This window comes from Diospyros lotus, chromosome 11 (genome assembly GCF_014633365.1).
Source record: "Diospyros lotus cultivar Yz01 chromosome 11, ASM1463336v1, whole genome shotgun sequence".
Taxonomy (NCBI): Eukaryota; Viridiplantae; Streptophyta; class Magnoliopsida; order Ericales; family Ebenaceae; genus Diospyros; species Diospyros lotus.
In genome coordinates this window covers 28,501,372-28,521,159 of record NC_068348.1, presented here as the reverse complement: position 1 = coordinate 28,521,159, position 19,788 = coordinate 28,501,372, and the positions used below count along the sequence as shown (strand labels likewise).

General features: G+C 38.9%; 3 protein-coding genes across 4 annotated transcripts; all 3 read right to left on the bottom strand.

The window, feature by feature from the left end:
• Nucleotides 1-188: 188 nt before the first annotated feature.
• LOC127813422 (protein REVERSION-TO-ETHYLENE SENSITIVITY1) lies at nt 189-5,838 on the bottom strand. Of its 2 annotated transcripts, none has more exons than XM_052354382.1 (3): nt 5,672-5,838; nt 1,078-1,462; nt 189-877 (listed from the first exon to the last, which is right to left on the bottom strand). In XM_052354382.1, the coding sequence occupies exons 2-3, from the start codon at nt 1,387-1,389 to the stop codon at nt 455-457; spliced, it is 735 nt and encodes a 244-aa protein (XP_052210342.1). In that variant the 5' UTR covers nt 1,390-1,462; nt 5,672-5,838; the 3' UTR covers nt 189-454. The 2 variants fall into 2 exon arrangements, with proteins under 2 accessions (XP_052210342.1, XP_052210343.1); XM_052354383.1 differs by having other exon boundaries at nt 1,078-1,404; nt 5,672-5,829.
• A 1,542-nt stretch (nt 5,839-7,380) lies between these two features.
• LOC127812504 (protein CONSERVED IN THE GREEN LINEAGE AND DIATOMS 27, chloroplastic) lies at nt 7,381-9,931 on the bottom strand. Its single transcript, XM_052352907.1, has 4 exons — nt 9,413-9,931; nt 9,273-9,301; nt 8,294-8,350; nt 7,381-7,750 (listed from the first exon to the last, which is right to left on the bottom strand). The coding sequence occupies exons 1-4, from the start codon at nt 9,882-9,884 to the stop codon at nt 7,532-7,534; spliced, it is 777 nt and encodes a 258-aa protein (XP_052208867.1). The 5' UTR covers nt 9,885-9,931; the 3' UTR covers nt 7,381-7,531.
• A 1,179-nt stretch (nt 9,932-11,110) lies between these two features.
• On the bottom strand, nt 11,111-18,294 carry LOC127813083 (glycine dehydrogenase (decarboxylating), mitochondrial). Its single transcript, XM_052353817.1, has 15 exons — nt 16,917-18,294; nt 16,422-16,667; nt 16,267-16,344; nt 16,079-16,179; nt 15,802-15,997; nt 15,581-15,706; nt 14,832-15,017; nt 14,634-14,747; nt 13,550-13,702; nt 12,823-13,011; nt 12,471-12,548; nt 12,265-12,390; nt 12,083-12,181; nt 11,785-11,902; nt 11,111-11,446 (listed from the first exon to the last, which is right to left on the bottom strand). The coding sequence occupies exons 1-15, from the start codon at nt 18,150-18,152 to the stop codon at nt 11,352-11,354; spliced, it is 3,141 nt and encodes a 1,046-aa protein (XP_052209777.1). The 5' UTR covers nt 18,153-18,294; the 3' UTR covers nt 11,111-11,351.
• Nucleotides 18,295-19,788: the final 1,494 nt, after the last annotated feature.

The following is a 19,788-nucleotide window of genomic DNA, read 5'->3' as shown; positions in this document are numbered from 1 at the left end:
TGAGCAGCAAACGGCGAGGGCAAGGCAAGCGACAACAAGCAACAAATGAGAGGCAACGGCATGCAATGGGCGATGCTGAAGAGGAAGGAGAGGGGAGAGAGAGAGAAAGGGGGGGGGGGGGGGGGGAGGAGAGAGATAAAATGGTTATTGAAAAAAAAGAAAGAAAGGGGTAAAATGATCTCTTCAAGTCACCTGTAAAAATTCTATCTGTATAAATAATATTATCCATGACTCCATTATGTCTCCATATAACCCTATCACCGTGCCAATTGGACATGGAGACAGCAGCCACATGGCCCATATCCGTACAAGAAGAGATCGAATCAAGAATTATCAAAATTTCATTCCAATGCCAGCTATTGTCACAAAAAAAGGACGAAAATCCAAATTTGCTTACAACCATTCTTTTCACCAACTCCTTTGTCGAACAAACAAACACCTCGACGAGGAGGATTCAACATTCCATCAGGTTCTTGAAGCAGTAAGTGCCGAGGAGAAACCAGGCGACGAGGAGGAGCGAGAATGATAGCAGCCCGATCAAGAATGCCCAGCCGACAATGAGCATGCCCAAGCAGAGCACCAATACAAATGGCAGAAAGGATCTTATGATGGACAAGGTGTCCACCCACCGCCCCTTCAACAGTACAAGACCCGCCACATTCACCATGTTCCAACCCGTTGTCCCACCATAACAGAGCCGGTTCAGGCAATTTGCAACGAACAAGTGGCAGTTGCAGGTAAAGAGGTTATACGACTTGTGCTCGAAGTGGCGCATGCTTGTTAGGATCGCATCGTCCCATGTGATTCCCGTCCCAAACTCTGAATGCTTGTAGTGCTGCTTGCATGTGTGCCCCGCCAGGTTCCGGGGAAAGCAACACTGTTTGAACATTTCAAATTCCACTAGAAATTATCAACCAACCAAAGTTCTAGCAGTCAACTAATCTTTCTTCGATGGTAACAAGTTCGTTCGAGATTATAGGATAACGTGAGATGAAAAGTTCAAGAAGAATAAAAGTGAGCATTGTAGCGACAACGTAAGAGCACCAATTCACATGTATTGGGGTGGGGGGAGGTTACCTGCTCTCTATCAAGTTGAAGGTATCGGGCTACGGCACCAAATGCAAAATCATCAATATTCACGAAATTGGATCCCGAGAAATCCAAAACAACTCCATCCTCCCTGCCTATGCCAACATGTCCAATGAAAGGAGCCAACCACGAGACAACCGGCAGGGGAGTCCAAACTAAACAACAAGGGAATTTTGCTTTTTTAGGGTTTATTTCACCCAGGGGCCACAGATCATGCCGAATTCTTCCAGCAGAATTTGTATCTTCAGCACCAAAAAAAGTTGGTTTTAGCTCCATCGGGGAAAATTTTCTTGGGGACATAATGCCCTGTACAATCTTGCATCGGCAAACATTTCCTTTTCAAAATCCACCCATAAAAACAATGGACTTACTCCTGATAAAATGATTTGAGGCAAGAAATCAATTTTGTTAACCATACTAGTTTCTTTGCTAGAAACACATTCTTGCATTCTTGTTTTGGCCCTTACAGAAAAAGACAGCAACAAGACAATACAAATACTTGAAATTTATACGTCACAGAGAGCATAGAGAAGTGTTGAGAGCATAAATTGTAATTTAATGAGAGCAACACTTATAAATAAACATGGAAAGACAGATATGTTTAATGATTTCATCAGCACAAAAGTTCTACGCTATGATCATGGTCGGACAAGACAGACAAGCACTCAACATGCTCCAATGCTTGCTCTTTCATTGTACACATGAAACCTCAACCAACATGCACACAAATATAAATAACCATATCACATTCACCACAAGTCATCACATGAAAACATATATATACCAAAACCCCAAAATGCATAGTGACCGGATGCCCCAAAACATAGTCCCAGCATGGCTTTCTCTTTAGGCCTTACATATATATGATGATAAAAGTACAAATAAACCAACTCCCAAAATATACATGCTAAACATGTTAATACACCAATCTTGCAATATCAATGCATGCTTTTAGGGGTTGTACACCCTCACATATGGTGAGCCTCCACATATCTTGGGATTGGCCTCCAGCATTTGAACCATTTTGAAGTATAAATCATTCAAGAATGAGATACAAGAGCTCAGTAAGACAACATGACCACACAAGCCTTGAAAATGCAACAAAGACCATTTTTCATCAATCGAGGTACCCAATATAGTCTGGAAGTGCCATCCCTCCATCCAATGGTCAGCAAAGCCTATCAATCTTGAGGTGGTCCGGGCCTAATGCCTCGTGCTTGTAGAAGAGCTTAGTCTAACCTTCCAGTCCTAATGCTTCATACTCATAGGAGAGGTTACCTTTGATTGTACATAGCCCAAAACCATTTGCATAATCATATAATAATGCACTACACAACATCTTGTGCACCATAATGCAATGTATTCTGTTTAATGCAAACTATCGTGCTCATGCTATGTACATACACGAGGCAATGAGTGATCTTACTAACAAATCAACATGCAGAATGAATACCAAGAACACAAGCTTGTACCACCTCAACAAGCACATCAGCTTCTCAATGAAAGCAGCTGGTCTGGCCATGAAAAAACTCAATACAGCCTCAAGCTTGACACAATGGAAAGCACTGTACTTACCACACTCAGCTTGCAACACACCAGTGCCCCTTCTTCACTCAAGCATACTCACTACACAAGGACACTTTTCACACTATAAGCACAACACATAAATGCTAATACTCACAGCCACATAACACATTGTTCCCCTTTGCACTCACAGACTTGAGAAGAGGAAAACATTATTCTCTCAGCACAGGGGTTTATATGGTCAGAAGGGATCTAGGATCAAAAGACAAATCTATACCTGCATGTATCTCTCCCCCTCCATTCAGCTTGACTAAACCGCTTCATCAATCCTCTTTTTGATCTTTCGACAGCCTTCTCAGACCCAAATACTCACTTTTCCAGCAGATATCAGCCCTTTTTGGAGATTTGTCCCCCATTATCCTTGCATTCTATCCTCCTATTTTATTCTTACAGCTTTGAGCGGCCATACCCAAACCTGCCCTTTGCAGCCCTATGGCCTAATCCCAGCCATGGCTAGTCTTATAAACCTAGGCAACAATCAAGCACTTACCCGCAAAGATTTTGATTAGCCAATGGCATCCCCTGTAACTTCCTTTGCAAGAGGCAATACCTAGATATTTATTTGTCTCTATTTTCTAACAAATTGTCCATTCTTTGACTGATCGAGGCCTAAAATATTTGCTTAAGCATAAATGATGAATGAAAATCTTCGAAGTAGATTATCTACCAACCCTATTTGAGAAGAAATCAAATACACATCTCATCTCATCACTTTGAGCTGCAAGTTAATAATCTGTCTATTTGCGAAGAAAATTGACTCAACCACAGCCTGTGACTGCTCAAACCAAAGTTTATATAGCAGTGGAGGCAGCAGCCGCAAGGACAGAGCAGCGAAGGCCCAGTTTTCGGTAGCAAAAATAGAAGTTTTCTTTTTCTCCACACAGGAACAGCTCATATAGCTAATGACTACCATACAACTTTAAGTCAGGATTAAGAGAGTTGTATTTTCTTCATATAATTAGTGACCTAATTTATATCAATATGTGACACAGAAATGGAAAGTATATTTTAAGTCACATTCGTATGCTAATTAAATACAAAACCAAAAAACTATCTTAACAACAACCTCTTTAGACAATTATGGGGGCAAGGGTATTAGTAGTGCATGACTTATATCAAACTTTTAATTCAAAATCTAGCTAAAAACAAGTACATCTATGTTAATGACAATAAATCCATCTCCATTCAGTTGAAAAAGAATTAGGACATGGCATAAAATAAGAACTTTACCTTGTAAAATTTTGAGGTAAAAATAAAAAGGCCCAAAGTTTGTAAGTGTGGTGCATATCTAATTTGCTATCATTGTGTGAGGGTAATAGTGATTCCCCTTGTTAGGATTGGATTGCACACACCATACACACAAAGCAAGGGAATACAAGCCACAGAAAATTTAATGTGGTTTGGCCTCAATGCCTATGCCCACGATCTCACAAGGGGATAATTCACTAAAAATAGTTTGGAATCGAGAAATTGCAAACCCTCCCATGACAAAATTTTTGCACGGACAAAACTAAAACCGTCCCAATCCTAACTACTCTATATAGTTGGTCACATTCACTTTAGTAACTCTATTTATTTGGTAATGGGCATACACTCTGCATATATGACTACAGTAATTTGGCTACATTATTTCACAAATTATTGGTGGTGTCAATCAGTAACTGAACTAGGTGTGTCTGCTTATAGGTGACAACTCTAATTGGATTAGATCTCCAATATCTATCCCCATCATCTATTCACAATTAGATTGGATTTTATCTAAGAGACTCCATCTCATTCAGATATGAATTTGAGAAGTTATCTAACACATTGTTTGGGCATAAGGGATTTAATTGTTAAAATTGGGGTGGGATGCGAAGCTAAAGTGTTCTTGTTGAAATAAGTACAAGAAAGCAAAAAACCCCAATAGTCAACTGAACACATTACATGGCTGATAAGCATATTGAGTATCCAAATTCCAAAATTGCCTTGCTTTTTCATTGTCAACTTTTCTATGGCAAGCTAACTGCAGTTAAACTTAGCATGGCATGGATCTCGTCAATGATACACATCTCACTGCATCACTTATGTGGCCCTGTCTATCTGGGAGGGAAATAAAAGTAAACTTACCCTATGACTAATCCAAAGTACGCGCTAACCACCACCGCATCCCTTTGACCTTTAAGAATACAAAAGGTTATAATGTTTTGGTAAAATTTTGCAAAAAGAACAGAAAAGCCCAAATATCCAGGCATTAAGAATACAGACTTCTCATTATTTCAGAAGCCGTAATATGGTAGAAACACTTGGCAGGCAAGAAAGGAACAGACAAAATTCAAAAGCCATCAATTCCCGCATCTTGCCCTACTTATTCACTAACTCAGCTTCTTTATTTAGAAAGCAAAGGGAAAAGAAAATGGAAAACACTTAAAAAACAGCAGAGTCTAAAGCCCTACAACTAACCGTTCATTCATATGTCACATTAGAATCCTCAAAACGAAACATTAGCTCAGCGAAGCCTAATTCGACAACAACTTTTTTCTAGCATAAAACCCAATCGGGGAAATACAGAAGCTTAAACTCAAAGTTTAAGAACCATGAAACACCAACTAGCATTGCATGTCCAAGGAGCGCCGATCACATACAACAAGGACACTAATCAAAGCCTTTCACAAGTAAATCCAGGGAAAACCACTTCAAAATGTGATCCTCGGTTCAAGTTCCACCGTAAAATGATCAAACACGCAAGGCACCGTCTGGTTTCTAAGAAAACGAAGGAAAATACAGCAAGCAACAAAGAAACCAAATCGCTACTTTAGCCAAAAGGAGAGAAGAAGAAAAGCCCACACAAGGAAGCATAATTATCACAAACCCACAAATTTCTGAACCATAGATAGTTACCTCGCAGCCTCTTTTTCCCGTAGCCTTTCCTTTCCGGGACACCAACCAGACCCAGAAACAACACCTCACAAGATATAATGCGTTTGCAAGAAAACGGTAAGGGAAAATCAACACAAACCTGTTGGAATCGGTTGCGGCGAAGCAGGTTGATGAATAGGTTGTTGAGCAGCAAGTCGGTGCGAGAGATCTCGAGGTAGAAGCTCGGCACATGGTGTGGAGAAGAAGGATGGACTTCAGCGGAGGAGTATAGTACCCAAGACAGCAAACTGGTCCGATTTATATATTTATATTTCTAATTCTTATTTTTAAATTGGTAAATAAGATAATATTTTTTTCCATACTTTTGATTTATTATTTTATTGTAACGGAAAGGTTCATGAACCTGTCACCATAACTCAGATTTGAGCCCATATCCACCCCCCTTTTATAATTAATAAAATAATATTAAAAATTAATTACTTTGCCCGTGGATAAATATACTCGACTTCTCTAACCATCAAAGCAACCTTTATTAAAATAAATAAGATAAAATTATATTAAATTAAAGTTAAAATATTTTTTAAAATAAGATATAAAATAATTAAAATAAATTTAAAAAAATATTTTAAAATTTTTATAAAATTTTTTAAAATAAACTATAGAACACATGTATTATTTTTTTTATTTATCAGAATCAAGATAAATTTATTTAAAAATAAAAAAGATACATTTATTTAAAAAAAACTCACATAAAAAATCACATGACTTTTTTTTATAATAGTTATCAAATAAATTTAATAAATATAATAAAAAATAATTTTATCTAAAATACTTTTCATATTTCACTATTTTTTAAATATATACCTCAACCGACACTACCTAAACACTTGCTTTGTTCTATAAACGACACTGCAAGGGCAGGCAAAATGATTAGAGAATATGGGTTTGTCTCATTCTCTTGCCTTGTTGGGAATAATTTGACATTTGATTAGAATAAAATATAGCCCCATTTACTTTAATACTTACAGATATAATAGGGATAATAAATTAATGATGGCCGAATATAGATAGGTTGAGATTATTTGATTCTCTTCTAATTCTAATTCTAATTCTAATTCTAATTCAAAGATAACGTAAATCTCTGGTGCGTGTTAGGTGACATGTGGGTTCATCAAACCTTTGTCAAGTAATCCTATATTGTTTTTTTCTATTGAAATGAAATGGGTAGTGAGCACGAAGGTGTGGCGTGGACCTAACACTAAAGGCGGCAATCAAATTACAAGAGATTCTCACTTTGCGTTGAAGAGTTTCTTTTGTCTTTATTAATAAAATATGAAGATTAGTTGCATATAAAAATCTTCCACTTGAGTCGACGTAAATAAGTAAATAAATTACCTCCATATTCGTTCATAATAACGCTCCGATTACATCATTAAGGATGATATAATATTCAGTATTAAATCGTTTTCTTCCCTTTGATGGGGCAAAGCCATCCCATTTTGTCTTCTGTAATGGCATTTCGTTGATGAGTTTCAGAGTGCCATCGAAGCTATTCTTATAATCATAACCATCAGAGCTTGTAGAAAATTGAAGTCTCAACAAACAGTTACTTAGAATAAGAAAGAAAACAGCCCATTCCGGAAGCATATCAGATAGTAAAAATAATGGTGCCTACAGAAACGAACATACTCATACTTCTTTCGAAAGACAGGAGCTTTGTACAATAGGAATACCTTAATAAAGAAAAAAAAGGCTTAAAATTAGTGTTTTAAGGGGAATTTTCTTTTCCTCTCTCGTGTCAAAAGAGAACATGAGACATCATTTTTTAGGCAAATTACTCATAATGTATTCCAATTGATATTATTTTGATCCAATTCATAACAAATATGAAGTGTGCATATAAACAGTGGCAAAAATTATATAAAGCTGTACAGAAAAGTAGTGAATGTGAATGCATCACTAAAGTCTAAAACATAACAGAGACGTTAAGGATTGAGATTTACTCAAGATCAGGTTCCCCACAAAACGCGTCTGGTTCAAATGATCTTGCAGACTCGTCGTTGTAAACTCCTGGTACGGCTCTGACTCCAGCTTCTCCAGACGATATGTAACTATCCTTTTGGCTGTCTTCAAGATTAATGAGGAGGGCGACACATACAATTAACGACACTGCTAGACCGATGAGGGTGTTCTTTAATCTGCTCAATACGGGCTTCACCTGCCAGATAAACAGAAGAAGACGAACAATGAAATATTTTGCTAATCTTAGATAACACATCTCATTTAGAAGAAAATAAAACAAAATTGAAAAAAGATCGATATGAGCCAGGTAATTTCAATTCTTCGAACAAAGACTGCACCAGTTTATCAAGCAGTTAAATTCAAGACCACCACTGTCTCATGATCATGAACTTGAAGATCATACCAGTTTAAAGCTAAGCATGATTGTGTATTATCATAAATGCTCAAGAAGCAGGGAAAGCAATAAGGCGGGTGGGAAGAGATAATCCTTCAGCAATTTGAAAGAAGTTGAATTAGACCAATTGGAAGTTGGAACATCACCATTTGCCTTGTTCTACTTCTGTTGAGAAGAAGAGTACTTGAATAACCAGTAGAGGTCATTACTGTTCAAGTCCTTAACAATTCACTGACTCAATGACCCCATTTGACTACATTTATGTGCCTTGATAAATAAGTGAGACGGGTCTGGAATACCATGATGGGAAAGTACAGAAATTTTGTCCAATTATGAATTACTCACAGAAAATGAACCTAAGAGCCGGTCGCGTGCCAGAACTTCAGCAGTCTTCACCCATATCTGTTGAGGAAATCCAATTCAAAAAATTCCAACATTAGCCGCTAATAGAAATGCATATTCCCACGAGCAACTATTATTAATGTTATGAAAAGCTACGGCACAACTTAAAACTGGAATTAACAGACAAGTTTTCTACATATGGTTTTGTAGAACATTAAAATCTGCCAATGATTACTATTTACAGCTGGTCCCAAGCCTAACAGATGAAGGAGAAGAGTTGCTTTAAGTAGTTGACAGTTAGCTAAAACTCGTCGGATTCATCTAACTAGTCCCACCTAATGGGATTAAAACTTGATATGTCGTTGGTTCAATAGAAAAACATACATATATACATATTAGGTAACAGCCCAGCACTCATCATTACTAGCTCTTGATCATATACAAAAATGAGTAAATGATAACTTCAACTTCGGGAGCATTGCAGCACCATATCCATGAAATTTTGCTAGTAAAATAAACTTCCTCGAAGATGGTCCCTTGAAATTCAGAGATCGCACGGTTCAAGTAACATCATACTCCATCTTTTACCATTCAGAAACAAACCAAAGCTAATAAACTAACATCAACCACTATTTGACATCAATTGTCAAGAACAAAGATAACATTTCCATTTGTTTTCGTGGAAACAGTAAAATATTTTCCAACTCCTGAGAGAGCCAAATGAAACATTAGCAGAAGCAACAAGTCTAGAGCTCCATAGGCAACTTATTAAAACATCCCGAAATACAACATAACACATTCCAACATAAATTAAGTCGTTTGGTTAATTAATTATCAAACTTTTATACATCTATATAGAGCTCAATTTATTCCCAACTATGCTCTTTCATCCATGTTAAATCAAAGAAGGAATTCAATCAAAATATTGATTCTTGTGTCTTGTCGATGACATGATGAAAAGATCAGAGAAAATTGGAAGTACCTCACCATCATACCATCCAGTCTCTTCATCTGCAGAAAAGGAAAGATTGAGAAAATTCACTCCATCAATCACATACCCGGAAATAAGAATTAATCATCTATATATATATATATATATCGAGAGAGAGAGAGAGATTGTACATTCAACAGTGGCACTGAGCAAACGGTTACCGACGTAAGCCCAACCCAAATACATCCTCACAACGGCGAGAGTGACGACGAAGACCCCACTAGAGACGGCTGCCAAGGCCGGCTTCAGCGGCTCGGATTGGGAGCCAGCCGAGCCGAACCAGGACACGGGCAAGCCGACAAAGAGGGCAAAGGAAGCACCAGTGACGAACAAGCGAGAAGAGAACTCGACAAGGTCGCCGGCGGCCCAAGAGAAGGGGAAGGACGTGGAAAGGGACTGGTACTCGTTCACCGGCTGCTGGTCAGCAGGGACAGGGCACTCTGTTTCCGATGGGGTGCTGGAGGAGAAGGGTATCTTAGGAAAAGATCTGTGGCGGTGGAAGTGGCGGTGGGTCTTTGGGAAGGGGAGTGTGGCGGGAGATAAGGGAACTGGTGGCAGAATGGGTTTTGGAGGGAGGAGGAGGGCGGCGGCGGCGGCGGCCATGGCCGGTTGTTTTCTGATTTTATTTTGGGCACGGGGGCCACTTGCTGTTTTATCCAACTATGAAATTATTGCACTGACAACCAAAAAAATATTAAATTTAATTGTTTTTTCTTAAGTTTTTATTTTTATTTTTGGTTATTCTAGTTCTTCAATATTAGCCATTTTCCCTTCCTATTTTCATGCCTACGTCTATATCATTTAATAATTATTATTTTCAAAGTAAATATCAAGTAGCTACATAAAAATGATTTCAGTCGTGTAGACTAATCTTTTATATATTGGTAGACTTGACATAATATTTAAGTAAAAATATACTAAATGATTTTGATTAATAAATTGATTGTTAAGACAATGTAATAATATATATATGTATATAAATATATATTAATAGAGTATTGTAGTATAAATGAATCATGCTACATGTATATCATTTTTTCCATCTTGGGCTATATAAGGGATATTATGACCAAAATATCATGCGCCTCACGCACTTCTATGCGCCTCATGAGAGATATTTTTGTCATTGGTACACCTTTGTGTAGCCCAAGGTGTACACAAAAATGTACCAATAGCATTATTTAATACAAATAGAGAGTAAAACATGTCATTTTTATGTGAAGCATAAAAAATAAGATAAAAAAGTACTTTTCATAGACATTTATTTGATTTTATATTAAATGAAACTATTGAGTCACAGTAAAGTTTTTATTAATATATTGCTTATTGATCCATCAAGAGGCCTTGATGAGAATGTAAAAAAACAAAACCTTATAATGAATTAGGATAGACTTTGGATTGAGATGGATCCCTTTTGATTCAGATAACAGGTTTTTCTTCTCCTCCATTTTCTTTCATTTTTCAAACTTCTTGTTCGCAAGATATCATGTTAAAAGCTAAACTAAATGCCATTTGCAGGCAACCTATGGCAAACGTTGTGTAGGTGGCTGCATGGCAATTTGGATGTTTTATTAGAAACATTCTGTGGGTAGCACATTTCAATTCATTCAGTTGCTCACTCCAGACTAATTACCATTCTCAAAACATCAAACCCAGCTTCTTTTCAAACTCAAAGAGTCATGCTTTAATGGAAATGACAAACAAAGCTGCAATTTCTCCAGGATTTGAGATTATTCTTGCTTCATAGTTCATCCCCTATAACAGAGCTTGTTTGCTTCTGGATCTGATATACGACTGCTAAAAAGTCTAAAATTAAATTCCAAAGCAGCTAGAGGAAGAAACAATGATGATTACAGCATTTAGCAACAATTGTTATTGGAGAAGCTGATCATCCATCAATATCGTAAGATGAAAAGTCAGCTGCCATAACAGAACGTATAAACGTAGGGTTTTTTTATATACAACACGTTGAAAAAGAAGATTTTTTTTTTTTTTTTCCCTTTTTTGGTGTACTTCTTGAATGTGTTCTTCCTTCACATGAGAACGTTGCTGCTGCGTTGTATGGAAGCTTTAAGCAGTAGCAGCAGCTTGTTCTTCCACATACTGCGAGGCCGGGAGAAGGGTGCAGACGAGGTTCCGGTCACCATACACATTGTTAACACGACCTGAAATGAAAGGCAGAATTTAGCACGAAAAATACAGGAGAGAAAAAAAAAAAAAAAAAAAAGGAAAGAAGAACACCATGAAGGATGATGGCAAAAGAAACACATGATGGAACGACATGAGGAATTGTAGTCACCAGGGTATGATTATTTTCTTCCTAAACATTCAAAAATGCTGTTTGGAGAACTAAATTCAACGGTTCTTCTATCCCTTTAAAAGCGAATATGGAAAATTTGTCATATTGCCTGTCATGGAGTTCATCTTCCGGTATTTATGGGGGGCAGCATAGAGTATGATAAGATGAAAGAGATTCAATTTGGGTGAGCAGAGAGATGCATACCTGTGGAAGGCCAGAACTTGGATGAGCGGAGCCAAGGAGCAGGGAAGGCGGCGTAATCCCGAGAATAAGGTTTTGTCCATGCATCAGCCATGAGCAGTGATGGAGGATGAGGAGCTCCCTGCAGTTAGCACTTATATTCGTTAATTTTCTGAATATTTTTCATGAATTCAAGATAAGAGTTGGAAGAATAGAGATAACTGGCACGAGACATACAAAGTAGGATGAGCAAAACATCAAAATAATACAATGTCAACAAAAGAAAATTCTATGGCCATGATGCTGGAACAATTCCATTTACCTTGAGGACATTGTTATTGACATCAGCTTTTCCTTTCTCAATCTCTGCGATTTCTTCTCGGATGGAAATCAGAGCATCACAAAACCTGTCTAGCTCTGCCTGTATGACGACATAAAGCATTTTCAGAACTCACGAAATTGGGAGGTGACGGGACAAGAAAAACTCCTCCTTTTGAGGTGTACCTTGCTCTCACTTTCAGTGGGTTCAATCATCAATGTGCCTGGAACAGGCCACGACATTGTTGGTCCATGGAATCCATAGTCCATCAGACGTTTAGCAACATCTTCAGGCTCTATTTCAGCAGTATTCTGCAATGATAATGGCTCACAATCAATCTCACAAATGAACATTTAGTCAACAGGGAATTTAAAATGGAAGTAGACAATACCTTGAAGCCCCTCAAGTCTACAATGAACTCATGGGCAACTGTTCCATTGACACCACGGAAGAGAATAGGGTAGTGGTTCTGATAGCAAAAAGTATACAAAATTAATGGTTGTAGGCAGTAAACAAAGATTAAAAGAGAACAACATCTGAAGGGAAGAAGCTCAAGGTCACTTCAAAATGAATATTAGAAATACAAGATATACTACATATATATACACACAGGCATTCACAAGTGCAAGGCACAGGTCCTAAGTTTGATTGAAGTGCAGTATGTCACCATAAAACAACACCGATGTGACGACATATCAGTTTCTTAATTTTTTTTTTCAAACATAAATTAAAGAAGTAGAGACCTCCAAACGTTTCGCCATGTAGTTTGCATTCAAGATAGCTATCTTTGAAGCATCTGTGAGCCCCTTAGACCCCATCATGCAAATGTACGTGTAAGATATGGGCAGAATAAGTGCAGATCCCCAAGGTGCAGCTGATATGGTACCAAGTGGCTGAATCTTGTCAGGTGCCGGTATGCCTCCAGTAGGAACCTTCAATTTTATGACAACAAATGAATCATTAACTAGCCAATGAAGATACAGAGAGGCCACAACTGTTCACATGAACAAAATTTAACATGTAACAGAAACTATTGCTTGAAGATCCGTCACAGCCCACCAAAGTTCCACAAAACTCATTGAAAGAACCAATATATGCCCATAAGCCACACTAGGTTTTTACTTGGTTCAACAGTAAGTAGTTCTTCAATTATCACCCCCAACAACTGAAATCAACAGACGTAGTAGAAATCTAATTTCCATGACTCCAGCTTTCAAGTGTTTATTTCTGTAAGTAGTTGTAATGCAGAATTTCAAGTGGACAATGTATCTTGACAGGATTTCATGAAGTAAACAAAATTCTCCCCAGAATGCAGTAATACTTTGGTTTCTTGTAGGAGTAAAAGGAGAAAGAAAAATGATAACATGTTATGCCCATTTGATACAGATACAGAAAAATCAACTTGCAGCCAGAAGACCAAATTTTGATATAATACCAGATAAGAGTAATTGGCACTGAATATGGACATACCACAGGATGCGATGGCAGAAAAGGTGCTAAATGTTTCTTCACACCAATGGGTCCCATGCCAGGGCCACCTCCACCATGTGGAATACAGAATGTTTTGTGGAGATTGAGATGGCAAACATCAGCACCAATCCAACCCGGGCTAGTCAAACCAACCTGTACAGAGAAAGAATTAGTGAAAACCATTTAACAAAGAAGGAAAGGACTGAAACAAACATAACCTAAATCAGTAAAAATTACAAGAAAAATAATAGATGAATTCATGAATTGTCCTTAGCCAAAAAAAGGAAAAAGATGAATTCAAGCCTCTCATGCCATACATATCATTTCAATTCAGACCTTATTCTAAATCTGCTTACTAAAAGAACAAAAAGGAAAAACGAACCAGACAAACAGCGAGCCAAAAATTGCATCCTTATTCCACAATGGAAGTATCTAAAGAGATAGTGAAGCATCAGGCAATTATACAAACAATAAGGTCACTCTTTAGTTCCACCACTGTCATGATGTTGATTCTCATTTTTCCATAGAAGATCCTATTAATTGTCAATGGATTTAAGAAAACCAGGAATAAGAGTCCAATGCTACAAACAGATAGAATTCACCCCCCAAAATAAAAACTTCCGAAACCATATATGAACATCATGAGTTTCCAAGATTTCTGAAACTTTGGATATCTTGGGCATTCAGAAGAAAATCTAGGAAAACCCTGCATGTTTGAAGCACCGGATTTAAGATCCATGGGAAATAAAAACCGATAATTTGAAATTTCCAACATATGGACAGGTGCTTATCTAAGGTACTGGTCAAGGTGCTCAAGGTGACGATAAAAGCAGACAGAGATCTTGGGGAACATTTCCATTCCGATTATTAGTAACTTTTGCAGTGGTCATATTTTGCTCAACTTTATTTAATTTTACGCATTTAGTATTCAACCACCTATACCAACCCCCTACTCCTAGATAAACCCAAAGAATTGAAAATGAACAGAAAAGAAAAGAGAACCTGTCAAAAAACTATCACAAATACATACGTGATGGTTGATATATTTCTACAATTTAGACTGCTGATAGAGGGACAGACAAACCTGGGCATTCATGTTGGCGCCATCCATGTAAACTTGGCCCCCATTGTCATGTATTATCTTACATATCTCGTCAATACCTTCTTCATAAACCCCATGAGTTGAAGGATATGTGACCTGAAATTTAAAATTATGAAAAATAATCAATAGATAAAAATGATAAAAGCAAAATTATAATCCCCCAATTTAAAACTGAAATACCATAAGAGCAGACAGATTCTCCTTATTTGCTTCAGCAGCCTTCCTTAATTCTTCAATGTTGATGTTTCCCTTGGCATCAGTTCCTACAGCAACAATTTTCATTCCACACATGGCAGCACTTGCAGGATTTGTCCCATGTGCGGAGACTGGAATAATGCACACATTGCGATGATGGTCCCCTCTTGCCTACATGGTCAATAACTAGTGATTAGCATGGTCAACCCAACAATAATCTTTTCACACCTTCAAAGCAATTTCAAGGAAAACTAATGACTTGTGATATAGATCGATGAGACATTATCTTTAATTGGAGGCCAATGCCCACGTCAATGCATAAAGATAGGAAATCATAAATATAGCATGGAAGTCAATTGCATAGAAGTATGTAAATATGCATTAGTTAGCTCTTCCATCTTGTTTCCCTTGTAAAATCCTTGATCTAGTATACAGGTGAAAAAGTATTGATATTGCCTTGGCGCTTAAAAGTAATATTTTAGCCTGTGCATGACTGTACATCCAATTTTTCATTTAGTTTTTATGAAAGAATATGAACTGCTGTGGTCAACTTCTAAAATTACAATGTGTTGCATTTAGTATGTAGAAAATTCCAGCCTCACAACACCAAGCATGAGGTTTGTCTGGATGTCTACTTCTAGCTGATCTGTGAGAAGAAGCATCACAAGTATTCTATTTCACCACTCCTTTGTTCTAGGAAAAAAATCGTCTATCAGTGCAATTCATTCCCATACCTTATGATAAGCACGGATGACCATCAGACCAGAATACTCGCCAGCAGCACCGGCATTGGGTTGCAAAGAGAAAGAGTCAAATCCAGTGATGGCACACAATAACTCACCCAAATCATTGAACATTTCCTGATGAAAAGAATGTCAAGAGCACTTTTATGCACTATATAGTTAAAAGTTCAAAATCAAAAGAAAATTAAACAGAAGAAAAACATTTCTATTACCTGATAACCTTCAGCCTGCTCAGTAGGGGCAAAAGGGTGAATTTCAGTGAAGCTGGGCCACGTCACAGGCATCATTTCTGTTGTTGCATTCAACTTCATTGTACAAGAACCCAGGGGGATCATGCTATGGCATAGTGAAAGATCTTTCGATTGTAATTTATGAATGTACCTAAGTAGCTCATGTTCTGTATGGCACCTAAAACATCAAGCAAACCTCAAATTCAGTTGTACACGACTTAAGATGATAGGAGTTGACATTACAGTGGAAGAGTCATACGAGTTGAAAATTGGGTGAGTCAGATAGGGGCTATGTCTAACAAGGCTGGAAGGGATCATGTTCTGAACCTCTGGTGCAAGAGACTCAGCAGTAAACGTCACCTATAATTAACAGTTGTTATCCAAATGCTGTAAAAAGTTAATCTATTACTGATATTAATTCCTGGGGGGAAAATAAGCAATACTTACAGGCTTTCCACTTGCAAAAACTTTAAAGAGCTTGTCCAGATCTTCTATGGTGGTTGTTTCATCAAAAGAAACAGTGACCTGAAAGACAAGAACAATATATTTATCTCTGGGAGTGATCAACTGTAAAACCTATAAGAATATTCAGGTACACTTACAGTATTCTGGTCCACAATCCGCAGATTCATATCACTCTTGCTGGCAGCATCTGCAATCGCCTTGGCATCAGCACATTTAACCTTCACGGTGTCAAAGAAGGGAAGTCCTTGAACTTCTACTGTCCCTAGTTTCTTCAGGCCAGCAGCAAATGTCCCCGCAAGACCGTGCACCCTTTGGGCAATGGTTTTGAGGCCTTCTGGACCATGGTAAACAGCAAACATAGCAGCCATGTTTGCGAGCAATGCCTGCACACCATATGAAATTCATTCACTCAGATCCCAGTAAAGCAACAAACTCATAATTTACACCAACCAAGTTCGATGAGATTCTGTAACAGGATTTAGTATTTCAGAGTAAAACTTCTGCAGACAATCCACCCCCCCCCCCCCCCCCCCCCCCTAAAAAAAAAGAGGAAGCACATTCTTCCATGAAAAAAAGTTTACAAAAACTATAAACAAAACATAATATGCACATGATAGATCGGAGTAACCTACCTGAGCAGTGCAGATATTGCTTGTAGCCTTATCCCTCCGGATATGTTGCTCCCTGGTCTGCATCGCCATGCGCAGAGCAGGCTTTCCCGAGGAATCAACACTCACGCCAATAATTCTTCCTGGCATCATCCTCTTGTACTCTTGCGAAGTGGCCAGGAAAGCGGCATGAGGACCTCCATACCCCATTGGGACACCAAACCTTTGGGCTGAACCAACAACAATATCTGCACCCAATTCACCTGGAGGCTTCAACATTGTCAGGGCCAACAGATCGGTCGACATGACTACCTTAACCCCTTTCGCATGCGCATTCTTTATGAATTCCCCATAGTCCAAAACTTCACCCTCAGTCCCTGGATACTGCACCAGCACCCCACAAACATCCCCCGATTTGTAATCAATGTCTTTGAGGTCGGAAACAACCACTTTAAGATCAAACCCGTCAGCTCTAGTCTTACAAATGTCAATTGTCTGTGGATGGCAATTACTGGCGATGACAAAAGTCTTCTTTTTACCCTTTAGAATGTTATTACACATAGCCATTGCCTCCGCTGCAGCTGTTCCCTCATCGAGCAACGAGGCATTCGACATGGGGAGGCCAGTGAGATCCGAGATCATGGTCTGGAAATTAAGCAGGGATTCAAGCCGGCCCTGCGCAATCTCGGCCTGGTAAGGCGTATACTGCGTATACCAGCCAGGATTTTCCATAATGTTCCTCAAAATCACAGGCGGAACAAAAGTATTGTAATACCCCATCCCAATGAACGATTTGTAAACCTTATTCTTAGACGCTAAATCCTTCATGTGCTCAATCATTTCGCTCTCGGTTAACCCTTCATCAAACTTAGGGAGCTTCATCGTCTCGAGACGAATCGACTTAGGCACGGTGGCGTCAACAAGCGAATCTAGGGTAGAAAATCCACAAAGCTCGGCCATTTTGGCCTGGTCCTCCGGCGTGGCCGAGTTGTGGCGGCGCGGGAACGTGTCGCTCCGCTTCAGGGCCTCGACCGAAATGGATCGAAGCTGCGAGCCTACATTGCGCGACGCGTTCCGCGCCGAGAACGCCTCGGATTTGGCGTGGAACAGATAGGGAGACAGCGAGGAGACGTACCTGGAAGGGGAGTAGAGGACGGGGGAGCCAGATGCCGCCGGAGATTCATTGCGGCGGCAGTTCTTGGCGTCGGAAAGTAGCCGCCGGAGAGTCGCCCGGTTGGCCAGCCGGCGAGCGCGGTCCATGAATCAAGGCTTGAGATTCAACGGCAATGTTGAATCGGAGATAGAAGGAACGAATGAGCCGACAGGCAGAAAGAAAAGTTTGAAAAGGCTATGCTGTGCCTCTCTGTGTGTTGTATTGCTCTGCAGCGGGGGTGGGTGGGTCGTTGGGTTCGGGATAATATACTATCACCAGCTTCCCGTATAGTTCGGTTAATTACATTTAAATCCCTACTATTTCTTTGCATGTTTCAACTGCCAGAATCGAACGTTACTGACTGCCCAATGAATTATATTATCTTTCAATTACAAAATAAGCCCACGTTTTACCTCTACTCCATTCTACGTAGTTTAAGTTATTTTTATAGATATTTTATGTGATTTGTTTATGATATTTTGGGTTCCTATAATTTCCGTATTTTTTAGACAATTCATGGGTCCAAATCAGTTACCTTTGATCTTGGATTTAAATTATGAAAATTGAAGGTAAATTATCAAAGCTTCAAAATATCAAAAGTAAAACTATAACTATAATTACCAAAAACAAACCATACAAACGGTAAGAATGAAAGTTAGCCTCAAGAGGGGCGGCCAAGGGATTGAGATATTTTGAGGCACCAGAGCATAATTTTCTAATTGAATGTCTGTGGGGCGGGGGGGAGATTGGTGCTATGAATCTGTCAAAAACAATTGGTGGATCTGGTGGGCGCGCGGGCTAAGACGGAAGGAAAGGGGGAACCAAACTCGGAAAAAGACGGCCTCTTCGTACGTGGAAAGAAGCCATGGCCGTTGGTCGCCCATTCGCCAATAGGTTTCGGATCGCAAAACGACAGCGTCGGGCGAAACGTATGGAAGGGAAGACCCGAGATGGGATTGGGATTCAGTGGATCAGATTGCTGCTCCGATTCATATCCAGGAAACTTGGAAGACATTCATATTCGTTCATGGCTGGCCGATTCTCTTTCACATCTGGCTTATCGCCATGTCTCGCCTCACAATAACCAAACCGTATCCATTGCACTGCACGGCTTCGCGTATAATTTAATTCGTATGCTGCACCGCACAATGGATATCTCTCGAGTGGCGTGCTGTAAGTTTGGTGATTCCGTTCTAGGACCTAACTAATGACTGCTGCTAATGAAGGATTACGGTGTGAGATTAGTTTAAGAGTTTGATTCTGTTTAGAACCTAAGTTGGTTCGAGTTTTGCAAACAAAATGCTTATTAAACCAATAATTAGCATTACTTTTTAGTAAATGATGTTAGCTTAATCAAACGAAGTGAAGCATATTAGCTTAAGAATTGGTTTCAGGGTCTAGTGAAGTCATAAACGGTCTAGGCTAGTTACATGTAATAGGACTTGAATTTATCCAGATTCTCTATTGTAAAGGAAGATTCGATCTGAGGTAATATTAGATTTACTGCTTGTTTTAGAAATGTCGGGGGTTGGTGTACCAAATATTGTTATTATTATTATTATTATTATTATTTGGTAGTGGGCCCGGGAGATGAACGGACCAGATCTTACCTAACAGAAGAACTGAACTGCAAGGTTGAGAATATTCAAGGAATGGTGGGGTGGGGCCCTCAGGAACTGAAGATATTTATGGGCTCAAGATATGGGCCGAGGACAGAGCTTAAGCTAAGTCCAAACTAGCCTG